This window comes from Tachypleus tridentatus, chromosome 13 (genome assembly GCF_004210375.1).
Source record: "Tachypleus tridentatus isolate NWPU-2018 chromosome 13, ASM421037v1, whole genome shotgun sequence".
In the NCBI taxonomy this organism is placed as follows: Eukaryota; Metazoa; Arthropoda; class Merostomata; order Xiphosura; family Limulidae; genus Tachypleus; species Tachypleus tridentatus.
Genome location: NC_134837.1, coordinates 63,188,656 through 63,209,109, shown reverse-complemented (window position 1 = coordinate 63,209,109; position 20,454 = coordinate 63,188,656). Strand labels below are relative to the sequence as shown.

At 33.5% G+C, this 20,454-nt stretch overlaps 1 protein-coding gene across 10 annotated transcripts in view; it reads left to right on the top strand.

Annotated features, from left to right (window-relative positions):
* Window positions 1-20,454, top strand: part of LOC143237150 (katanin-interacting protein-like) — a 117,913-nt gene that overhangs the window by 30,474 nt on the left and 66,985 nt on the right. For all 10 annotated transcript variants that reach the window (XR_013019887.1, XR_013019886.1, XR_013019888.1 and 7 more), the window contains 4 exons: window positions 4,854-5,115; window positions 9,264-9,435; window positions 16,939-17,184; window positions 20,202-20,369. Coding sequence is in view for 7 of the 10 variants with exons in the window: in XM_076476077.1 (XP_076332192.1) it covers window positions 4,854-5,115; window positions 9,264-9,435; window positions 16,939-17,184; window positions 20,202-20,369 (848 nt within the window). In the remaining 3 variants the exon portion in view is untranslated. The remainder of the gene's footprint in view (window positions 1-4,853; window positions 5,116-9,263; window positions 9,436-16,938; window positions 17,185-20,201; window positions 20,370-20,454) is intronic.

Below are 20,454 nucleotides of genomic sequence, written 5' to 3'. Positions count from 1 at the left end.
TTTTAAACTTTCATTATTATTCATTGTGTAGCTTTTCTTTTCTTAATTTTCTTTATTACTTAACAAACTGATACTAGATTTTAAATGTATTGGTTAAAACTTTAATTTTTATCCAACTGGATTTTATTTTTAATTGACTTTGTATTTTGGGATAACATGTCCCATTATCTGTTCCCCTTGTTTAATCCAACATGTCCCCTCCCCTCAGTGGCACAGCAGTATGTCTGCATATTCTTCAAGTGGGTTTCTTTGGTTTTTTATTTCTTTAATAATTTTTTGCAGAATCTCCCTTGTTACATAGTTTTCTTCACCTGAATCTTTTCTTTCAGTTTAGGGATTTCCATTTTTTCCTTCTCACCATTTTCACCAGTTACTAAACTTTTTTTCATTCTCATGCTTTGTTTCTGTTTGTAGACTTTCCATCATGACCGTATTAATTCTGTATGGGACAACTTGCACATACTGATTTTCCATATTTCTTTGGGTTTTTTTTTCCACTTTATACAATTTAATAACCTTGGTTTCTACATGTATTTTGTCAATTGCACTTACTTGCTAACTGTTGTTTCCTTAATCTCCCCTCCAGAACTGTTGTTTTCAACCTTTTACTTGTGTTTTGATTTTGTTTTTTTTGGGAGCATTTCTTTTACATTTGGTTTTCTAATTGATGCAGCTCTTAAGCATTAATTTCTACTGTCTTTGGTTTCTTGCCCTTGAGGGCAGAGGATGCCATCAGGCTTCCATTGTATATGGCCCTTTTGGTTCCTTGTTCTCTTGTTGCTATCCATGGCCACATCATTTACAGAGCTAGTTGTTACAGGTCTTGGAGGCAATTTATTTCTGGAGCAACCACTTAACTCTGCTTCTACTAGAGCTCTTCTCTCCCACTTTGATCATTGATGAGCTCTCTTGCTACCTTCTCTTGCGTTTCTTAGATGTTTTAGGTCTTTTTCTCAGTGGAGGCTATTTCCTGTACTCCTGCTCTTCATTTCATCTGTTTCACACATCATGGGACAATTCTTTATTTCCACTGTGGAGTTTTACTTTTGTTTTTTTATTATTTCCATGAAGATTGTTGATCTTTTTGTTATTGGGTCTGATGGGCTGTTTAAGCCTATTGTCTCACTACTATATGAATGTTTGATTTCTAATTGAATTTTCCAATATAGCTTTCTCTGTTGTAGTCTCCTTTTTCTTTTGGGAGCCATGTCATTTGGTATGATAGGTTCAACCCTCCATTTTAGCCTCCACCTCACACTGTATTTCATTGAAATGAAGGTCTCTCTCCTTCACATGCTGGGCAGGCTTAGCCTGTATCTTTGTCTTGGTGCCATGCAAGTTTTTATATCAAGGCTTTTATGTTTCCTTTATTTTCTGCATTGCTTGTATACATTCAATTTAACAGTTTCTGGCCTATTAAAGCACATATATTTAAAGATATAATCTTTTTTTAATCCTTTTGTAGAGACTTGTTTAATCCTACATGTCTTTAGATGACCTTCTAGTCTGCTTTTCTCATGTTTGCATCTGTTTTGAGCCCTCCAGAACATACACATTAGTCTATGGACTTTTTCTGCTTACAATCTGGATTTTCATATCTGTGGTGTGCACAGCACAGGTGGCTCTAGGCTGAATGACAACCAGTCCCATAACCACACCTTTTTACTGCCTCTGTTCCCATAGAGTGCAGTACTGAACACTTGGTCAGTTTTTGACATCTGGTTTCCTAGACAAGAAATCTTTTGCCTTTATATTTCTTGAGTTGGTGGCTCCTTTACAAGTTTGTGATAATTTTCTGCCCCATCTGCCTGGCATTTTTTTTTCATAATTCTTTCAGATATCTCTGTTGTTTCCTTCTCCACCCTCTACCCCAGACCCTAGGGTCTCTGTTTTCCTGGCTCTAAATTTTTGTTTTTGAGCCCATGACTGCCATCTGGTGGCAGATCAACTATTTATTCAATCGACAGTGTGATTTTTTTCCCATCTTCTGGTGTTTTCTGTAGATTTGCTCCCACCATGGGCATTCTATTATTATTACCAGTCCATCTCTCTTACATTCCTTGTTTCCACTGATTTGGTATCCATTTCTCAAGTTCTGGCTAAAGATGGTGTAATGTGTGGAGCTCAGTGGTAGGTCTTTGGACTTGTGATGTTAAAAATCAAGTTTCAATACCCATGGTGGGCACAATGCAAATAGTCTATTCTGTAGCTTTGTGTTTAACTATTAGGTTGAGGAATAATTTGTGAGCGTTTTTAAATAATTTCATTCAAGCATTACATGCAAGACTATACAATACTTCAATGCATGAACACATTACACCCAAAACATTTATTATGATACTTTATTTCATGTAATACCTAGGTATATAATATGCATTGTTTTAAACGAAATTGCAAGAAATTAAATGCGAAAAGCAGATGGTGTCGAAAATGCTCGATTTTGTCCACTTGACATTCCATTTAATGAGCTGAAAATGAAAGCAAAAATTAGAGACATATGAAAATCAAACACACCATCTATTAGAGCAAAAAATTATCTACCAAATGACATGAAATATTTTGCGAAAGTGTTTCATTTATGAATATATTTTTTAACTTGAAAAAATGCTCACGAATTATTCCTCAACCCAATAGAAACAAATATAGAAGTTCTGTGTGTAGTATTTTTCAGCCCCCTTTTATAAGCTTCAGACATGTTTCCTCCCCTCCTTCTCTGTGTGAGCCTTCACTTACTTTTGTCTTGGCCTTCTCTTGCATTATTTAGCATACAGACAAGTCCATCAAATTTTGGAGTAACAAGAAAAGGAAATTGGAAATTATCACCATTCATCCACATTTTTTGCTATATGATTGTTCGTATCCAGATCACCTTATTTGTTCTCCATGGCTTGTTCATTATTATCTTACTCAAACTGTTCCTTTTTAGAACACTTGCCAATCCATGATGATGAGAAAACCCACTTGTAGAGAAAAATATATATTTAAAAATGGCTGGTATGGGTTGAGAACATTTTATGTTAAACATGTTAAACCACATGTTTAAAGAAGCCTTACTTGTACAACAACTCAAGCCCAAAATAAACCAATACAAAGGAACACCTTTATACCTATATTAATAAATATAATCAAACATCTAAGCATGCCCTCTACATTCCTACACTCAATTACTCAACCCCTTCCAAACGTGGTCAGCTATCGGTCAGTTACCTATTTCTTTCTTTATGAACCTGACGATGACTGAAGAAGGTTGACACGTTGTTCACTCCTCTTCATAAAATTTTCTCAACTGATACCAGCCATTTTTAAATATATACTTGCCAATGTTTTGTTTTAGAAGTCTCCTTCACCTAGTAACTTCCTTCACTTTTCCCAGTTATACATTCTATCCAGCCACCTTCTTTTTCTGAGGGTGACGACCCTTTTTTATTTTTCTTATCATTTCTCATTAGGTCTGTCATCTTGCAGCTTCTCTTGCCTCTAACCATTTATGTGCCCTGTATGAGAGCTTGCAGGTATGGAAATGAATGACCCCTTACATACTATGAGCTATTATTTACACTACATGGAGGCTTCTTTTATCCTACCTTTCATGTCATTCCAGTTACATTGTCCACTCTTCACAGTGGCTCTGATGGTATATCGTTTCTTTCTTTTTATAATATTCCAACCATCTTGTTCAGAACAAACATATATTGTTATTATGCAGATGATTAAATCCCTTTGAGTGGCTGGTTACTAAATGAAATGAATGACAGCACTAGGTGTAAGTTTGTGTTCACATGCTAGTGCTCATGGGGACTGTTGCCCTACTGTTGATGGATTGCTATAGTCTAATGATAGTTACCTTGCAGGCTGGTGCAATACATGTTTATATGTATGGATATAAACCCACTTTTTATATCCATAAAAATCCAGATGGATATGACCTTCTTGTCTGCTTTACTCATGTTTGCATCTGTTTTGAGCCCTCCAGAACATACACATTAGTCTATGGACTTTTTCTGCTTACAATCTGGATTTTCATATCTGTGGTGTGCATAGCACAGGTGGCTCTAGGCTGAATGAGCCTACAGAGAGGCTCTGTGTGCCTCCATGATGATGCATCTTGATACAGGTATCAAGTACCTGTATATCCCACTATAGAGGGATAACAAATCCCTAATGACCAAAAATAAAGATCAAAAAATGCCTTAAAATATTTGTTTTAACTGGTATTACAGTTAAAAATACCACTGTTTAAGGCTTGTGGTATGCACAATATATCGCATAGCAGTGTTTATGACATAATAGCTCTTTGTGGTGCAGAGAGATGAGTATCCATCTGAAATATATTTTCATTTAGGAAAAATTCTGACTTTTAAATCATAAAAATGTCTAAATGAATAAATTAATATACTTTACTCTTTGTGGCAGTTATAGCAAAATTAACCTAATGTGAAATACAGTAGTACAGTGGAGTTTTAAACACAACTGGCACAGCATTAGTGAACTGTATTCAAGTACTAGATCAAACTCTGCATTGTTTCTGTAAACTTCTTTTTTATTGCAAAATATATTTAGAGTATTACTGTATTTTCAACTATTTTTGTTAAGGTATAACCTAATGCTAATCTGTTGTAGATGCCGAAAAAAATTAGAGTGCAGTAGAATGAAAGCATAAAAAAATCTGCATTTAAGGTGTGGTGTTAATTGTCTTTATTACTTATATGTTTTTGATTCTTTATGGCAGTTGTTATTAATATGAGTTATATAGATTAAATGCCAGATCTGTGCTTTATCTTTAGTGTCTGTATGCTTAGTAAGTATTTTAGTGATGTGTTTGAAGTTACTGCTAGCTTACTCTTATAAAACAGCAAAGCTTCAGAGAATACTGTCAGCCAGAAGAAAAGAGCCTGGGACACGTGAGGAGATGCCTGATGATGACAGAATAAGTAGTGGAGTTCTTGAAGCCCTCAAAGAAGAAAATAATTCATTAATTAAATCCTCAATAAACTATAGAAGACAAAAATTGCTCTCTTGTACAGAGAAGTCTGACTTGAAGTCAGGGAATGAAGGCTTGTTAGCAAGAAACTCAGTCACCCAAATTATTCATCACATTTGTCAGTTGGATATAAAGTAAGTGTTTCTGCTGAACTTGTTAAGTAAGGTTGAAAAATAGATTGGTGTATGTTACTTAATTATTGTTAAATCAGTTATTTCACTGTATATTAACAAAATAATGTTTTTTTCATTACTTAATATTATATATACATGTAAGAAGTATATAATTTTAGTAATTGAATTATAGGGCAAAATGACAACAGCCTCATCAAAGCTGAATTGATGTAGAAGCAATTTAAATGTAGTTGTTTTTTGTAGCTGTGACAAAAATACTTTAATTATTCTGTAATTGATTCACTATGATTGGAAATAATTTAAGATAAACAAACTGATAAATTACAGTTAAAAAAGAGCATGTTAAATACTTGTTTAAGGTGAACCTTTTTTAAGAGATGAACTTTAAAAATTAGGAATTAACTGTAATATTACAGTTGTTATATGTATTTATCTGTGTGTATATATGTATATATATATATATATAACACGATGTAATACACATTTTATTCCTGGATAATATGTGTTATTTCTTAATTGCTTATGTTGTAAAAGTACAGAAAATGGCCATTATTCTCTTCAAACTTTGCTTTTGTGACCTGGATAATGAAATTTAGAAATTAACCTATTTTCTATGTAAAAACAGACAAATTTGCACATTTTAGGTCTGACTAAAACAACATATGAATCAAGATTTACATGTATTCATACTAAAGTTATACAAAAATGAACAAAAATGTTTAGAAGTGAGTAGTTTTTCAAGATTTGCAACTGTCATGTAAATCACTTTCATGCATCAGCCCCCAAATATAGTCTCCCATCATGTTTTCATTATACGCTCCTTGGTAGCAGTGTTCAAAATCCATTATTTCTTGGTGGAAGTGCTTGCCTTGCTCCCCTGAGTATGCTCCCATGTTCTTCTTGAATTTATCAAGATGAGCATCAAGAATATGGACTTTTAGAGACATCCTGCAGTCCATTTTGCTGTAGTTCTTCACCAGAGCCTCCACTTGTTCCACATAATTTTTGGCCTTGTGATTACCAAAGAAGCTCCAGACCACTGCAACAAAGCTGCCCCAAGCTTTTTTTTTCCTTCCTACTTAGCTTCTTGGGGAATTCTGTGCACCCCAGGATTTGTGGTCCAATAAAGACACCAGTTTTGACCTTTGCCTCAGACAGCTTAGGGAAGAAGTCTCGAAGGTACTTGGAAGCTACAGACTCCTTATCAAGAGCTGTGACAAATTGTTTCATAAGACCCAATTTTATGTGCAATGGTGAGAACAACATCTTCTGGAGGTCCACTAGTGGCTCACACTTGACATTGTGCCTCCCCACAGAGAAATTGGTCTGTTGTAGCCAGAGCTTCCTGTTGTAGTGCACTGTGGTGTCCCTGCTGTTTCAAATGCAGAAATTACAGGGAAACTTGGTAAAGCCTCCTTGGAGACCCATCAGGAATGCCATCATTTTGAAGTCTCCAATAATCTTCCAGCCATACTCATCATACTTTAAGGCTTCTTTAAGGGTCTTGACACTGTTGTATTCGTCTTTGAGGTGCACCAAATGAGTCAGGGGAAGAGATGGATACTTATTCCTGTTATGGAGCAGCACAGCTTTGAGGCTTCTGGATGAGCTATCAATGAAGAGGTGCCACTCGTTTGGGTTACAGGTAATTCCAGTTGCCTCGCACAGACTGGATACATTGTGGCAGAAGCAGAGCCTATCTTGATGAGTGAAGAAGATTGAAAAATGTCAGTGATGCTCTCTCTAACTTGTGACTTGCACACTTTCATCTAACAAATCCCATTTCTTGAGCCTAGATGTCAAAAGCTTGGCATTCAACTTTGTTAGACCAAGATCAAGTTATTGAGGTCTCTTTCGTTGGGGTAGTATGGGTTTCTCTCACCAGCTGCACCTCTGAAATTGTAATCTGGAGCTTCAGTGTCTGACTTCTCTTCTGAGAATGGCTACTTTCTCTCTGTTAGAGTGGTTACAGGGAGCTCAAGGCAGTGTGGCACTGGGGAGATGGATGATGGAAGGTTCAAATACATGATAGCAGATGCATTCTTGCCAGCCCAACATTTGGAAGGGTCCACGATGCAGAGTATCAATTGCTTGAGTGGTCAGTGGGCTCATGCCAAATGCTTGGAATAGTTAACTTCATGGCTCTCTTTCCCCTCTGTACCATCCTACAAAAGAGCAAAATAAAGTTATTTGAAGAATAAATTTATTTCATTCACAACTAATGTGTAAGAGGCTCATGCAAAATATTTTGCATGTGATATTTTTTCTATAGTGGAAATTTCCAATAGTGGAAATTTAAAAGAAAAAAGATATTTAAATTTTAAAAGGTCTAAAATTTGTATAATATAAAATCTTACTCTTCAAGCAAGCAAAAATTGTCTTCTTACATTCTAGAGTTGTTTTGCTTACAGGTAAAATGAGGTGCCCAGGGTTTGTCTTGATCCCCGACAGGCATGCCAAAGTATGCCTTGTAAGTTTCACACATTTTAGCAGATGCTGTCACAGAGTACTTTTTTGCTCTTGTCTTGATAAATTGGCCACATACATAGCAGAATGCATTTGGAGAATGCTTGCAGATTTTTGATGCCATCTTGGATAAAATCAGATAGGTCTATGTGTTTACTTAGGCATCTAGAACTAAACTGAAGTGGTGAGTGGTGAGCCCCTGTATATATATATATATATATATATTACTATGGAAAGTTCTAGAAAATTCTAAACGTTTTTGAAAATTCTTGTATGTTCTATAACATTCTAGAAAATTATTTTAAGTTCTTGAAAATTCTTGTAAGTTCAAGAAAATTCTCTATCAGCTACTCAGCACTGAATCTACCTGGAATGTTCTGGAAAATGGGTAAATTTGAAAATTTCATTACCTGGGTCACAAAAGCAAAGTTTGAAGAGTAAAATAGGTCTTTTCCATTTACTTTAGGCATAAGCAATTGGGAAATAACACTTTCGGCCCAGGAACAAGAAAAAGTAAAACTTTTGTTTCATAGTGTAATTTTTTATATTTTTGTTCATATTAAAATAACAGATTTCTACTAAACTTTAGATTTTACACATATAACTCTTTGGGTAGTATATATGTATTATTATTGTTATTATTTTTATTAGTTTGTTATGACCAAAAACAAGCCAAAATAAAAATAAAAATGCTGCACAAATTTAAAGGATCCCAGGATACAAGTTATACTGTGGAATGCGAAATGTAACCTAACTTTTTGAGGTAACCGAAGAAGTAGGACCCACATTGTGGTGGGGATACACCATCTATCAGTCTTAACCTGCATTTGCCAATCTCACATAAAGAAATAAGTTAAAGGAATAGCAATAGAAATTAAAATTAAAGATATAGAAATAGGAACTAGGAGAGCAAGATGTGGGAACTCAAGCCACAAGATCCCACATCTATTTCACCCTTCACTCCCTGCAGACAGTTGTGGGAAGGTGACTGCTCTCCAAAGTAGAGAAGAAGAAGAAAAATATAAGAGTAGAAAAAATGAGGTACTACCACTGGGAGTAAGTAAGTTAAATAAACTTACCTCTTAAAGTTAGCATTCCAGCCTCCATTATGGTAGAAAGACACTACAGTAGCCTGGTAAACAAATTATACTAGTATAATACAATACTATCATACAATATACATATTGGACTTGAAATATCTGAATATAGTGGGTCACTTTTTTATCATAAGCTTGTCAGCAGTTAAAACTAAAGTGTATAAAACAGGTCTTCACTAAATTGTTATAATCCATTAGATTCATTAAATGTGTGTTATAAAACATGAGTTTCTTTGTATACACTCTTTTCTATTGATCTATTATTAAAGAATGAACATGAAATTAAATCTGAAAGGAAGATAATTTAAGACATCAAGAATAATTGTAATCACCCTCTGTTTTACAGAAACTGCTTAAATAACAAAAAAAAAGGTAAGAATAAGATATTCTTTGTAAATTTAGCCATGTGTGTGTATAACCAGAAAATCAAAGTGAAATCATAATTCCTCAAGTGTTTATAAATATCAGTAACATACCTGGTACTTTTTTAAATGTATCTTATATGCAGAGAGTTATTATTATATATGAATAAAGAAACAACAAAGTTACTAGTTATTAGAGAAACTGTGGTCATTTTTATTGCAGACAACAAAAAGAATTCCTTAAGTCATTAGAGATGGTTCGATCAGCAGTTGGTAACATGGAAACATCAGCTGTGGCCTCATCTTCAGACAGTACACATAATGAAAACCCTGACTTCAATGATCATCAGTCAGAGACAAAGAACCAACAAGCCTTCTTCTCTGAAAATATTCAGGTATGAAAATACCAAGTATATATTGCTTTTAACCTCTGCTTTTTGTGTCATTAGCAATGTGAGAACCATGATAACTCTAACCATAGTAAGTTAAACTAGATTGTAGTTTTAAAAACAAGTCTCAAGTTTATCAGCTTTTCAGGTGTTTTGATCACATTGTTTTCCACTTTATTTTAGTATTAACAGAAAAATTTATTTTGTAAATACATAAAGTTACAAGTTACTTTAAGATTTATTACTAGTATGTGTAAATTCCTTTATAGCTTGTTAACATTTTCTTGGTTAAAGTTCATTAATTTTTAATGTCATTAAATACAATACAGTTAAATAAGCACATAATATATGTACATAAAGAGCCATTTATGTATATAAAATGCTGACCAAAACAAAATGTTTATGTAATATACTCTTAAATATTGAAAGCTCAAGAAAAAAAATCATAGTGTACCAGTTAGTTTAATTTAGATTTCATTTAAAGAGACATAAAAGCTTACTGCACACAAGAGTTTTATGGTATTGTGGGCTTCATAAAAATGAGTTAAACTGTAAAGTATGTTACAAATGTTTTCAGTCGATTATTGCCATTTTTGGTAATCTTTGAAAATTTTTTTGTGGAAATTCACCATTAAAATTTGCATTACAGTTGCTAGTTTAACCTATATATATATATATATATATACTTCCATTAGTTTGTATTTTTTGCCAATAGTTTTGTAAATTTGTGTCTTGGAACAGGCTGATTTACCTGTGAAATTTAAAAACATCTTCCTTGTTGAGTTTCTATCATGGTATCTACAAATTCTTAATGTCCTTGACACCATGCAGAGCATGTAATTTTGGTTGTGGTTCTTGGAAAGTTTCACATTCAAGGTGATGTTCAATTGCACAAAATCTGCTCCTTTCTCATGATTATGACTTTAATAAATAATAATAAAAACACAAAGACTTCTATTGGCTGGACTTATTCACCTTCACTGACTGAAGAGCATGATATGTCAGCTACTCCTAATTCTGAAGAAACTTCTGCTGGTCTCCTTTATTATTATTATTATTTTTGGGGGAGGGGTATGTTTCATTTTAACTTTTATCCCTGATAGTTTAATGTCATGTTTGAAAATTCAGTTTATTAATTTTTATATTTTTCACCTTTCACTGATTTTTGGAGCATTCTGTTGATGTTTTTAGAAAGAAGCTAAATGTTACTAACATTTCATTGGGGTCATCTTATTTTTGCAATCTGCAGTTGTTATTTTTATGGGAAGGATCTTCTGTTTTGATCGATTGTCAGTTTTATACCTTGCATTGTTGTGCTTTTATCTCCTTTGAGACATTTTCTCCCTAATTAAGTATAATTTATCAGCTATTCTCTTTCTAGTCAGTATGAAAACTCTACTTTGCAGTCTTTCTTTGTTGCAACTCTTGCTTATATGATTTATTTTTATCATGTGGTTCTTATGCTCTTTTGACATTTAAATTCCCAATTCTTTGTTATAAGATATTCACCCTACCCCAACTTTTGTGTTAACTTTGAAAATGCATCTTTCCTGCATTGTTTTTTTCTGCATGATCCCACTCATACTTGTATCTCAGGAGCTTGTTAGGATTTTAGCTTTTTCACTTATTACAAATTTTTTCATCTTCTTTCTTCATCCACGATTCTCTCACCTACTTCTCAGTTAATGCTATCTACCTTAGATCATCCTTTTTTAATCTACGCACTGGTCAAAATTAGTTGTAAGCAAGGTGGATATTTACAACTCAGTTAATGACTCTTTTCTTCTCATAGAATATCCTATTTGAACTGTTGGGGTCAGTCTTTATCATTGTTTCATCTGTGGTGTCATTGGTTTGGTATTATTCTTGGGTTCAAGTGATCCTTCAGTCTGTTCTCAATATTTTCTTCCTCTCTCTTGTAATCCAGTTGCTTACAGATGCTCAATTAAGAAGTCCACAGTCTCCTTCAGAAAAGTACAGTGGGTAGTGTTTACCTTACTTTTGTAGGCAGTTACTCATGTCTGTAGCTCTGAAGATATCAGAAACTAGAAACCTGTTATAGATCTACCTTTTCATTTCCTGAAGATATTATATTTTTAAAGAAAAAATATGAGTTGTTATGAAAGTTTTTGTCTCATCCATTTAATGATGACTGTGAATATACAGGATATTCCTATTCATCTGTCATTCCATCATTTTTTATATTACTGGGAAGCTGTTGTAAGTTCACTTATCTTTCTTTCATGCCCAGATGTTTTCCAATAAGTCACTCATGCTCCACTTGCAAGACTAGCTTTTCTCAATTTTTGTGCTTCTCTCTGTATGCAAATGTTTTCAGAAACATATCTGTTTAAAGATGCATACCTTCAGAAATGGGATGCCTGTGTGAATCACCAGGAGGTTTCAGGTAAGTCTGTGGAGAAGAGTTTTCTTCACATCAATGTTCTTGATCTTCTGACTGTTCATTGGGCTTTGGATCATTTTCTTTATCTTGCCAGCTGTCAGCTGTTCATGATCTGTTTTGAAAATTTTACTGCACTGGCTTCTATCATTCACCAAATTGGCACCAGCTTCAGATTTCTCCGGTTTTTCACACTGTGGATCCTTATTGTGTCCACACATATTGAATTTGTTGAATGATGTATCACGTACTGGGTGCTTTCAGTCATGTAGCCAATCATCTTTCCTGACCGGATTACATTCATCTCATGGTACGGTCCCTGCATCATACCATTTTTTGGTGGTTCTGTCTGCATCTGAGTGTGACTCATGTTGATGCCTTTGCCTCTGTTAAGATTAATTACTTGAAGTTCAGGATTCTCTTTATTTCTCCCTTTGTGAGATTAACAATTATTTCCCTTATTATATTAACTTTTTCCCAGGAAACAAGTCCTATTATCAGCTTTGATTTTTTTTTTGGGGGGGGCTTTTTTGTATGTCTTATTTTTTTCTCATTACAGTGTTTGTTGACATGGCTTTGTGGCTGATTGTTTCTCTTTTCTTTGTTGTTTTTTTAACAAGAAACTGGATTTTGTTCTTGGGTAGCTTGATTGTTAGCCCATTCTAGCTGACAATCCTTCATGGCTGTGTATCAGTCTTGTTGGGTTACCTTCTGTGGTTGGTGCATTAAACAGTGTTTATCTCCAACTCTTCAACACAGTGCTTTTTTATTTGTTTTGTGATAATATCTTACTATGTTCTTCCAAAACTGCTTACAGAACTGTCTTATCAGCCACCTTCTATTTCTTTGAGAGCCAGGAATCTCCTTTCTTTATCTCCATTGTACAAAGACCTGGAACTTGAGTTTAGGCTTACATTTCATGGTTTCTCTAACTTTTGAACTCTCAACAACTTGTTTGTTCTGTGATCTTTTCCTCAAATTAATTACATTGGACAAAAGACTTCCTGACATTTATGTGCCTGATGTTTCACGTACTTAATATTCAGAGAAAGCTTTAAAATTATATCAAGGTCAAACCTTTCTTATCTGTAACTGTTAAAAATGTACCTTCTGTTTTTCACCTGTTGTATTACTTGCTTTAACCCTTTCGTAATGGGCTCAGGATAATACATGAGCTCATCTACACATTAGCACATGTTAAGTTTTTGCACCATAATTTTTTTGATACAGCATATGTAGCTTCACAAAATTTGAAAGACTTTTAATAAAGATTACAAGTATTTTGTACACAAAAAATTATTTTTTTTAATGAGATATTTTTACTAAAGATTTGTTTGTGAAAATAGTCTGTGAAAAATTCATTACTAGTCTGAGTGCAGTGTGGTTTCATGTTATGATTACAAACTATTCCTCATTTCCAAAATCTCAAATATTATTTGCATAATCTCTAAATCCTCCTAAATACATTTCAAATGTTTATTTTCAGTAAAACTTCATATTTTATGTTATATTATATACTCTTACTATGTGGGGTTTGTCACTTAACCAACATTATAACCACCATAACAAAAATTAGGAAATAAATATAAATTATGTTGTTGTTTGTGCTAGAATGACTACATATTATAACACAAAAATACAAATGTTTAATCTGAGTAGCTTAACTCTCATAATGCTATATAAGAGTTGAATGGGGCCACATCTCAGTAAAATAAAAAGATACAAGGCTCTTGTTTTATTTTCTAGCTTGTCAGTATTAGTAATTTGAGTTCCTAATTTGTACAGAATTATGAGTTTAGTATTTTGACATCACAAACATCTAATTTTTAAAGTGTTGCATTCAGCATATCACATGACTCACTAAAATCTATATTTAGATGTATTCTTTTAATATTTACTTTTAAATTAAGAAATTAATGCTTATATAGTATTCAAGTTTGAATTATAATCTACAATTGACATAAATTTATAAGATAGTAGTTCAATAAAATTAAGAATGCAAGTAAACAAATGCAATGACATAGCCTTTGAACTCTGACCCATTGTGAAAGGATTAACTGATTTTGGTTCTTTGGAGGAGGAGTTTATGTCATTTCAGAAAACATTTTGTTATCTTGCTTGTATGAATCTTTTATGGGTCTCAGAAGAGGTTGTTTGTACATTATGATGAATCATACTCCTTGTATCCCACTATAAGTACATTGACAAATTTCATGTGTTGTTCACCATGGTTTTCCTAAATTTTGTATTTCATATCACCAAATTTTTCATTTGGTTATGTCTTTGGCATTTTAGTCATAGTACCCTGTAAAGGATATACAGCATGGTAGCATTAATGCTATGAGATATAACCTTGAGCCATTTAAAGTACAAATAATGTATTGCATTTAAATAAGCAAGTTTTAATATACAAGTTATTGCTATACATTCCATGAGAAAGAGGTCAGGCTATAGCCTTACTGGTCTTACCAATTCTTATGGTCCTGTGCATCTGTCTACCCTTTACACGTAGAACTTGGCAAATTAATTGATAATCTACAAGTAATGACTATCAGTGTAACAAAAATAATCAACTAATTGAAATTAGTGTTTTCAGTTATTATTCTTTTTGACCATTTCAATAATTGATTCATTGAAATTATAACTAGATCAACTGTTATTATTATGCACAAAGCTACATAATTGGGAGGGAGTGATGTCTCTTGATTTGAGGTTCTTGTGCTTTTTTTTCATCCAGTTGCCTCTGCACTTGCTCACCCTGCTTTGTTATTACAAAGCTACTATTGCTGTCTGTCATTGTCACTAAATTTGAACTTCTGATTAGAGGGTTTGCAACTAGCTGACAGCATTCACCACCAGCTCTCTAGATACCTTAGTGTTAAGTATGAATTTACTGCTTTCTTTTATGTTCTGTTATGTCTCTAATTTATGATTGCATAATTGTATTATTTAATGTTGTATAAGCAGGTGCATACTCCTCCCATCATTTTTGTTCTCAGAAATTAGTAATTGTATTCTTTAATACTACATAAGGAAGGGCAGATCTGTAGCAGCATAGACCTCTTCCTTTTTTTTTTTTAGAAATTATTAAATATTCTTTCATACTGCATAAGCATGTATGAATCTAGGGGGAGTTCAAGGGACCAAATACTTCTATCCATTCTTTTCAGAGAGTAATAAATGTATTATTAGTTGTAACAGTAGGTGCAGATCTAAGTTTGTCCAAAACCTTCATGTTCATTTGTTTAAGAGAGTAATTTTAAAAGATAACCAGATGTCATTAAATTATTGTATAGTACCAAAAAAAAAGAAGAGATATTAGTGTTTTTATTAGATTACTCTATTAATTACCACAAAGGTTTTTTCATGGTTTCCTGAAATCAACACAGTTGGAATCTACAATAATCCTATTAAGGCATCAGCAAGTAACTGATTATTTCTTAGCTAATATAATAATATGAATGACAGTTGAATGTTGTCATGGTATATTTTCCTATTTCGGCATTTTCAATATATCAACAGTGCATCTAGACTTTAGAGATTTGTAATGTATACTTACTACATAACCAATATTTCATTGTTTAGAAGCTAGAATTTTAGTGAGAAAGATATTATACTCATTGATGACATTTAAAATAAGTGAAAATGCATGTTGTTTAGTTGTTTAAGTAACGACTCTTTAAATAAATTTTTAAAACAGACATAGTTATATAAATAGGGTTTTAGTGTAAAATTATTCAAGTTATAGAGACCAAACATTAACCTGTTCAGTGCCGTAGACGAGATAATTCGTCAAAGCCAGTCGGTAACACAGTGCTATGGATGAGTTATTGTTTCATGTTTTGTACATATTTCTTCATTTTGTGTACTACAATAAGTTTGGCTTACAGAAAAAATAGTATTTGTTGCTTATTTTCTTTGTTTTAAAAATTACTCAATTTTGCTGAAAAAAACCTGGCATAGGAGCTGCCATAGCAGCTGAAATACTTGGCAGTCAACAGGTTGAAATGTATGAATGCTGATGCGTAATTGACAATAAAACTTTTAAGTAAAATAAAATAATAAATAATAAAAGTTCTATTAATTTTTTGTTTGTTTTAGGTTTATTATGAAATTTAGAAATTAAAACTTAGATAATATAAAACTTTGATTATAACATACATTAGAATGCTGGTTTTATTTACATTTACTAATAAAACTTTTAAATAAATTGAAATAACAAATAATAAAAGTTTTATTAGTTTTTTGTTTGTTTTAACTTTATTATGAAATAAAGAAATTAAAACATAGATAATATAAAACTTTGATTATAACATGCATTAGAATGCTGGTTTCATTTACATTTATGTTTAGTAAAGTTGCTTGATTAAGTGTTGAAAGTAACAGTAAAACTTCATGGCATATGCAGAAAAGGGTACATGTAAGCTTAGGATTAATGATCCCTCAGGCTATGAGGTACCCTACTGATAAGAATGCTTTTTCTAAGTGTCTTCATTTGGTCCACTGCCTTAAGAGGCTGGTTTACTCTACTGAATTATCTAATAAATCCAGCTCATTGACAGTTACTCTGCTTCTAGTTTATACTTAAGTTCTTTCTTATCATATTTCTCATTTATTATGGTCTAATTCATGTTCTTGTTTAATAGTTCATTTTTATTTTAGTGTAGCAATGTCCCTCTGGTTCCCTCCTCCATCTCACTGTAGGAATTTTGGGTTTTAAAATTTTGTTTGTAATAATAAATGGTTCGAATGGTACACTTCTAGAATTCAGATAAGTACTAACTTCTGAAATACAATTTCATCAACCTACCTGAAACTGGGAGATATGTAGCTGTCCATTAAGACTGCAACTACAAAATTTGGATTATGGCATGAAAGTCTCCATAAAGAAAGGGAGATCTGTGGGCTAGCCAAAACAAAGGCCAAAAATGAGCTATTAATTAGTTTATTAGTTGGATAAAGAAAAATTAGTAACTAATTAATAATTAGAGTTGAATGATTGTATAGGCTACTAACCATGACATGATTGATATCTTATTGCCGTGATCTTACTGTAAGTACATGTTTTAAATGTTAAAAGGCACATTACAAATTTCTCATCTTTACAGGGGTTAGAGACTCAAAAATCATCTTCAAAAGTGGCCTCAAAATATAAATCTTCAGAAGGAATAATTACAAGCATTGACCTGGAGCTGTTGAGTAACTGGGGGCATCCAGACAGAATTGGCTTGACTGAAGTCCAGTTGTATGACTCATCAGGAAAACTGTTAGATGTTAAACCAATGGATGTTAGTGTGGAGGGAAGTCAAAATGCAGCTGGGGAAATAGGAAATCTGGTAAATGGAAAGACCAAAGTAAGTTGGGCTGCAATGGTGATGTAATACATGAATGTAAGTGATAAAATCTAATCATAAATAAAATAACACTGCACAACAATTTTTTTGAAAAGTTTTGCTGATTGTGACAGGTAACTGGTGGGTATACAAAAATATAGTTTTGGTTTTGCTTCATCACATAGGAACTCTGAGAAATAGACATTTATTTGTTTACAGGCAATAACGTATTTAATTGCGTTTATGTTTCTAATATGCTATTAAGTTTAACATAATTAAAAGTGTTTTGCTCCTGATTTTCATTTGTATTCAAAGTCTGGTGCATCACGTTACAGTGTTCAACAGTAGTCAGCAACTATTGACAGATTTCAGTTGCCCTGATATCATTTTTCCATTGTGGCAATGTCCTGGTGAAACCTTTCACCATGTTTGTAACTGACAGCACCGAGATTTGCGGGGAAGAAGTCCAAGTGTGAGTGGAGGAAATGAATCTTGAGTGACATGTTGCACTTCATTGTTTTATATGCTTTGAGAAGTTTGTCTACCAGCTGAATGTAATGTGGGACTCTGTAATTGCCAAGAAAATTGTCAACAACATCTTTGAAGGCTTTCCAGGCAATCTTTTCCAGCCCAACTAACAGATCTTCGAACTGCTTGTCACTCATAACATGTCTGATCTTAGGTCCAACAAAAATGCCCTCTTTGATCTTGGCCTCAGTTATTCTTCAGAACATCTGTCTTAAATAACAAAAACCTTTGCCTTCTTTGTTCATTGCTTTCACAAAATTCTTCATAAGTCCCAATTTTATGTGAAGAGGAGGCAAAAAATTCTTTGCTGGGTTGACAAGTGGTTAATGTGCCACATTTTTCTGTCCTGGAAGTAACTTTTTACAGAGTGGCCAGCTCTGTCTAGAATAATGCAACTCTTTGGCACGACTGTCTCATTCACAGATGAAACAACAGTACTTTGTATAGCCAAGCTGCATTCCCAGTAACAGAGTAACAACTTTCAGATCTCCACAGATATTTCAGTTGTACTTGCTGTACTGGATGTGCTTCAGCAACATTTCCATGTTCTCATAGGTTTCTTTCATGTGTGCTGCATAGCCAACAGGTATTGAAGTGTGAACATTGTCATTGTGTAACAGAACAGCTTTGAGGCTTAACATTGATGAATCAATAAAGAGACACCACTCTTGTGGGTCATGGTCACAACCCAAAGCAGAGAACAATCCTTTTGATGTTAATAAAGAAACAGAAACTGTCAACTTGTGCAAAGAATTTGGTTATATCATCTTGGCAGCTTTGAAAAACAGAAGTTTTCTTACCTGGTGACAGCAAACACAATTCTTGCAGTCTCGAACCCAGCAATTCGGCTTTTGCTTTTGACAAACCAAAACCTCTGATCAGATCATTTAATCCTGACTGTGTTATGAGATGTGGATCACCTCAGGAGCACTGTTCAAAATCCGGATCAGTGTCACTGCCAGTTCTTTGCATTGCAGTTTCCTCATCTGGTTCATCTGAGGTCTATTCCTCTGGTGGTTTCGGAATTAGAAGACTGTCATCATATGGCACAGGTCTCATTGCCAAAGGCAGATTAGGGTATTCAATTGACTTCTTATTTTTGGCAGAGAAACCAGACACATTAGTCAAACAGAAGTAACAGTCTGTCACATGGTCTTTCTGTTCTCGCCATATCATCGGGACAGCAAACAGCATTGTCTTTCAAGTGCCTCTGAGCCAAGCTTTCAGACGGACAGCACATGTTGCAAAACAAATATGAGGCACCCATTCCTGGTCATATCACCAATTTTACAGCCGAAGTACAGATGATATGCTTTTTTCACAAGAGCAGTCATTGAGCATCTCTGATGAACAAGCGTATACTCGCCACAAATGATGCAGAATGTATCGCAGCTGTTGCGACATTGATGAGACATAGTTGACTGACACCAGTCGTCCTATAAAACATCTATAACATCTAACTTACTTGTTACAGTGCTACTGAGGCAATACTATATTCTGAAACAATACATATAAGATCTATATTAATCCAATGAGCAGCATTGTATGCAAGTCACTTTTATAGCCTGCTGAGACAGTGTCAAGCTGGCTCTGGCATGCCCAGGCTGCATACTTCCACAGAACAGCTTTCATAGTGGCCTGATTTCATGCCTAGACATGTCCAGACTGCACAAAACATTGTTCATAGGTCTCTTACAAAAACAAAAATTTTTGGACACAAATATAAGAAAAAACATGACAAAACTGAAGATGTCGATGAACAGTACGTGATGGGCAAACTTGAATGTGATTTTCGAGATCAGCAGCCAAAAATCTTTCAGGAACATCAAACAGTGTTCAAGAAGCAAAAACTTTGTTGTGCAGTGTAATTAAATGGCACTCATACATAAAATATGAAAAAAAATGCACGTGCAACATTTTTCAACAATAAAATACAGTTTATTGAAATAGGATACATCACTGCACAGAGAGCTGTTGAAATATATAGTATTTTTTCCGTTTTGTTCTATTTGTAAATGTTATTTTATCATGTAACAGTTAATGTTGGATATGTATTTTTTGATACCTTAAATCTTATCACTCTAGCTGGGTAAAGTAATTGTGTAAAATAAATGGTATCTTGTATTAGTAATTATGCTTTGTATATTTTCTGATGCAATTCTTTAAAATTTATTTGAAATGTTTTAGCTCATATATTAATTTGCTCAGAATTGTGTTTTGTGCATGGCATAAAACTAAAATAGCTTACATGCAGTTGTGACAGTTTTATGTGGTTTGGCTTGTACGTATTACATAAAAAAATTAAAAATACAATAAAATATTTTGGAACTTCACATGTATAACTTGTGATATTGCATACTGAAGTTACAGTGTTTTTGCTTTTAAAGATTATAACTGATATAATAATATTTTTACTCTTGAAGGTTATAAATAATATTAATCATTTTTACTTTATTAATTTGTTACTTAAAATACTGTTTAATAAATTTGGTTACGTATTTGATTTTTAGACAGTCAAAGAGCGGCATATGTGGAGCTGTTCCTTTCAAGAAGGAAACACTGTCACAGTTAGATTCAGTATTCCGTCCGTCAGTGTATCAACACAGGGAACTTTAGATTTGTGTTCTAATTATAAAATTTGTGCTATGAAAATATGGAATTTCAACCATAGTATAAAGGTAGGAAACTTGAACATTTGCATTAAGGAATAATACAAATACAAAAATCATACCAAAAACAAAAGTATGAAACTCTCAATGAAAC